This window comes from Chanos chanos, chromosome 15 (assembly GCF_902362185.1).
Source record: "Chanos chanos chromosome 15, fChaCha1.1, whole genome shotgun sequence".
NCBI classification, from domain to species: Eukaryota; Metazoa; Chordata; class Actinopteri; order Gonorynchiformes; family Chanidae; genus Chanos; species Chanos chanos.
In genome coordinates this window covers 3,544,947-3,550,204 of record NC_044509.1, presented here as the reverse complement: position 1 = coordinate 3,550,204, position 5,258 = coordinate 3,544,947, and the positions used below count along the sequence as shown (strand labels likewise).

Below are 5,258 nucleotides of genomic sequence, written 5' to 3'. Positions count from 1 at the left end.
CTTGCTTTACAACCTTTTAGTGGGAAATAAGAAACTTGTATGCAGAAATTCATTTAATCAGTCTTTATTGATATTTTGTCATTCAGGGTAATTAGGCCAAAAACACAAGAAAAATTACATAAACAAATTCTGGTTATATCAAATACATATATGGTGGCCTAAGGTTTGAACGACGGAGACTAACATTCATAAAAAATGGAAACAACTGAAATTATTGAGCTTGAGTGTTGCATTATGTAATTGCACAGAGTTTCCCTTTGCATGCCTCTGAAACAAACCAAATGTCCTTCAATAAAATCTATTAAAGATTGACATGCTGACATCCTACTGGATTAAAAAAAAAACCCCAAACAGGTAGCAAAAAAGAGGTAGCCGCCATATTTCACATTCAGTGTCTTTGGAGTCACTTTAATGCCTCCAATTTTCAAAGCTACTGAGCAGCTCTTGGGATTAAACTCTGCAGTTGGATTCCACATACTTGTCTCTACTAGAATAACAGAAGCATAACTGCCGGTTCCAGCTCAGTCAATGTTCATATTTGTCGGAGTATGTATGGAAGATTTCCTGTGCTAACCCAATCGATAGTCATATTTGTATGAGTATGTATGGAGGATGTCCTGTACTAACCCAGTCGATATTCATATTTGTATGAGTATGTATGGAAGATGTCCTGTACTTACCCAATCGATATTCATATTTGTATGAGTATGTATGGAAGATGTCCTGTACTAACCCAATCGATATTCATATTTGTATGAGTATGTATGGAGGATGTCTTGTACTAACCCAATCGATAGTCATATTTGTATGAGTATGTATGGAGGATGTCCTGTACTAACCCAATCAATAGTCATATTTGTATGAGTATGTATGGAGGATGTCTTGTACTTGCTTAGTGTTGAACATGCTCCCCACTTGGCTTGAGGACCAAACTTGTTAGATCTTGGTGTGGAGTCCATCTTGGAGACATCTCTCTCTAAGGCAGGGGTCTCAAACTCCTGTCCTGGAGGGCCGGGGGTCCTGCTGTTTTTCTTGTAGATCAACTAAATAGAATCTCTGATTGGCTGAAGAGTGTCCACACCTGTTTTCAAGGTGAAAATCAACAGGTAACTAAGAGGTGAAAACAAAAATCAGCAGGACCCCGGCCCTCCAGGACTGGAGTTTGAGACCCCTGCTCTAAGGGAAGAACTTGTATTGAGGTAAATGGTGCTGTCCCGTGATGGTCATCTCAGTCTGACAAGGCCTCAGTGGTCATGTATGTAATGGTTCTGATGTGAGGCAATGTCTGTGTCAACAAACCCAACTCTACCCGGTCTCTTACACAGAGGGTATTCTGTCTGTGTTAACAAACCCAACTCTACCTAGTCTCCTACACAGAGGGTATTCTGTCTGTGTTAACAAACCCAACTCTACCTGGTCTCCTACATAGTAGCAGTATGGTATCTTCAGCTGGAGGATGTTCTGGTCTGTGCTGGTCAGCAAAAAACAGGCTCTGGATTACTTGTACTGATAAACAAAGCTAGACACTGGACCTTGGTCAGGACAACAAATGAACCTCAAGGCACAGATGCCATACCACAGAAACAGAAAACTTGTTTCTTAGTGGTTTCCACACATTCTGACTACACTGTAAAGCAAACACATTCACACATCACACCAGCATAAAAAAAACCATGCAAAGTTGTAATAAGAGCCATGCTCCATATTTGCTGTGTTAGTATTGCATGTCATGCACACAAAAATGATGCTGAAAAGACAAGGAAAGGCCATTATGCTCAATAAAAACACTCAAATAACTATTTTGTCATCACGGTACTGTTACATTTGAAGTCTGATATTTATAGAGTAATGTAAAGAAGCATTGCCAAGAAAATTTAAAATTTGCTACAGGACTTCAAGAAACTGTACAATGATGCAAGTGACTGACCACAATAAATTACTACGACGGAGTATCAGGGCCAAATTGAGGGAAAAAAATTCTGAGATTTCGAGTATGAGGTCGTAGTGTTACGAGAATAAAGTTGTAATATTAAGAGAATAAAGACATAATTTTACAAGAAAAAAGCCATAAAATCACGAGAATAAACTTGTAATTTTATGAGAAAAAAACCAACAAAACTTAATTTTTAGGCAAATATATTACCAGCAACAAACAAAACGGGTGAGAGGGCAGTCAGTGGCAGCCTGAGCCTGTTTCATCCTGAGCCTGCTTCATCCTGAGCCTGTTTCATCCTGAGCCTGTTTCATCCTGAACCTGCTTCATCCTGAGCCTGTTTCATCCTGAGCCTGTTTCATCCTGAGCCTGCTTCATCCTGAGCCTTATTCATCCTGAGCCTGCTTCATCCTGAGCCTGTTTCATCCTGAGCCTGTTTCATCCTGAACCTGCTTCATCCTGAGCCTGTTTCATCCTGAGCCTGCTTCATCCTGAGCCTGCTTCATCCTGAGCCTGCTTCATCCTGAGCCTGTTTCATCCTGAGCCTGCTTCATCCTGAGCCTTATTCATCCTGAGCCTGCATCATCCTGAGCCTTATTCATCCTGAGCCTGTTTCATCCTGAGCCTGCTTCATCCTGAGCCTTATTCATCCTGAGCCTGTTTCATCCTGAGCCTTATTCATCCTGAGCCTGTTTCATCCTGAGCCTGTTTCATCCTGAGCCTGCTTCATCCTGAGCCTGCTTCATCCTGAGCCTTATTCATCCTGAGCCTGTTTCATCCTGAGCCTGCTTCATCCTGAGCCTGGTGTGTTCTCTGGGGCAGCCGTGGCCTAATGGTTAGAGAAGCGGTTCAATCCCCTGGAGATGTGTGAAAAATGTGTGGGCGGGGGGGAGTGGGTGAACAGCGCTTTCCCCTCCCTCAACACCCACGGCTGAAGTGCCCTTCAGCAAGGCACTCGACCCCCAACAGCCCCCCGGGCTCAGGTGTGCTGCCCACTGCTCCTGCGCCTGGTGTGTGTGTGTGTGCTCACTACCGGGTGTATAGGATGGGTTAAATGCAGAGCTTAGATTCACTGCTCACTGCTCACAGTTTGTGTATGCGACCATGGAGATTCTATTCTGTTCTGTTTCTCTGGCGACTGCTGTTTGTCTCAGGCGTAGGGCCGTTCCGCACACATCGGTCTTTCTTTGGAATAGACTAAGTTTCTTGCACAGTCTTTCAAAGTCCTGAAACTTTTGATGATGTGGTGCTGATGTGCCAAAAAGATTAAATAATTCGTTGTTTGTGAAACCTACGTATGTGCCCTCAGTGTGGCCCTAATACTCCGTCAAAAGTTACAAGCTCGTTAAAAAATCAACTAATAGAATCGGTGACAGTCAGGGTTTCAGTCTTTTCCATTTAAATTGATTTGGTTTACACTAACGGATCTTGCTTAAATTGATTTGGTTTACACTAATGGATCTTGCTTAAATTGATTTGGGTTACATTAATGGATCTTGTTGGGGTATTTGGTCTAAAGATTCTTACTTTGATTCAAGAGATCAACACATCCACATTGCCTTTAAGAGTTCATCCTAGGGTCAAGGTGTTGAACTCTATATCAGAATTGGTTATGCAGGTTTTAGGGATCAACCCTCAGGTTCAACTAAGTTCTTACATCAATTCATTGTTTCAGAGTGGGATCTAATTTGGAGAATGTGAGGTATAGAGTCTAGGAGATCTGTTCCTCATGGGCGGGGCTGTTTTCAGAATCCTGGTCCCCGTCCTCAGGGATCTGATGTTTCTCAGTAACCACAGAAACCTTCTGTGACAAAATGACCAAGGGACGGACTTTGCAGATGCTCTCAAAATAAGGCAGTAACGGTTCAGTGAAGGTGTGTGTGAAGGTATAGAGGTGTGTGTCACAGTCTGGGTCCACGAACCTCACAAACCCCTCATCCCAGTCGACACACACCCTGATGCGACGTGGGCGTCTCCCCCGTAGCGACAGGGTCTGGCAAGGCGAGGTCAGAGCCACGTACTGTCCTCGCCTCAGGCTGATGGTCCAAAGCCCCGCCTCCGGGCAAGCTTCAAACTCCTCCCCCCGTTTGACGGACGCCTGAGCCACACCCAGAGTCCAGTTGGAACTGTCGCCCACGTCCACGTCCCAGCGGCGCCGGCCGGAGGTCATCGCCTCGGACCCCAGGAGACAGGCGTAAGGCCGGAAGCGTTCGGGGACGCTGGGGAGGCGCTGATGCTGCTCCAGCTGCAGAACCTGCCTGAGGTCTTTAGATATGACCAGGCAGGATGAGGCAGTGTTTGGGTCCAGAGTGACAGGAGCTACAGAGACACACACACACACACGCACACATACACACATACACGCACACACGCATGCATGCACACACAAACACACACAAACAAACACACGCACAGACACACACGGATACACATACGGACACACACACACATGTGCGCGCACACATGCAAATTGATTTATTTCCACTTGCTCTCCGGTCTTACTGCCTTCTTAGATGCTTCATGAGAGTAACACAGAGAGAGAGAGAGAGAGAGAGAGAGAGAGAGAGAGAGCTGTACTGACTGTATGGAGTGATCTGCTGCATCTTATTCCAGACTCGGAATCTCAGGTTCCCCACGTGTTCAGACACATTAATCAAAGAACTGTTCACCTTCTCAGGGCTCTGTTCACACTGCCGTATTCTACAACAACATTTACACACACACACACACGCACGTGCACACACACACGAACACGCACACACACACGAACACGCACACACAAAATAATATTAGACCACAAGAGGAAAATTGGACAGGGAGAGGGAAGCAAGACAGGGAAAAAGAAGCGAAAGAAAAATGCAAAAAATCAATAAACGAGAGAACAGAGTTTTTTCAAAAATTACATTACATATGCAAACCTTTTGACCAGGCTCTCGTAGCTCTGAAAGAAAAGGAAATCCAGTCATTAAATTCTGGGTCTGAGAGGATCTTTTTTGTTGTTTTGAGAATTCTCATTTTAAAAGTCACATTTCAGACACTTACTTACCCCCTGTAGGTCCACGCCGTCCACTTTCGTCTCTTTTTCGATCTCTCTGATTGTTTCAGAGAGGACGTCAATCATTCCGTCCATCTTTTGAGCGTGTTCCTTTATCCTTCCTGTTTTCTGCTCCTCTTCCTCCCTCAGTGCCGCTATCCTGGCCTCCTCTTCCTCCCTGAGGAACTGATGAAGTTTCTCGAACTCCTCCTTTATCTGCCTCTCTGTGCTCTGGGCCTGAGACTAAAGGACAAGAGGTGAGGGATAAACAGGAGGAAGAGTGAAGAAGCA

The 5,258-nt window shown here is 44.7% G+C and overlaps 1 protein-coding gene across 1 annotated transcript in view; it reads right to left on the bottom strand.

Moving 5' to 3' along the window:
• Positions 1 to 3,644: 3,644 nt before the first annotated feature.
• The window catches only part of LOC115828834 (E3 ubiquitin-protein ligase TRIM39-like), a 3,092-nt gene continuing 1,478 nt past the window's right edge, over positions 3,645 to 5,258 (bottom strand). The window contains exons 3-6 of the mRNA XM_030792932.1: positions 4,980 to 5,210; positions 4,852 to 4,874; positions 4,515 to 4,633; positions 3,645 to 4,252 (exon numbers count right to left, since the gene is read on the bottom strand). Of these exons, the coding sequence (XP_030648792.1) occupies positions 3,645 to 4,252; positions 4,515 to 4,633; positions 4,852 to 4,874; positions 4,980 to 5,210 (981 nt within the window). The remainder of the gene's footprint in view (positions 4,253 to 4,514; positions 4,634 to 4,851; positions 4,875 to 4,979; positions 5,211 to 5,258) is intronic.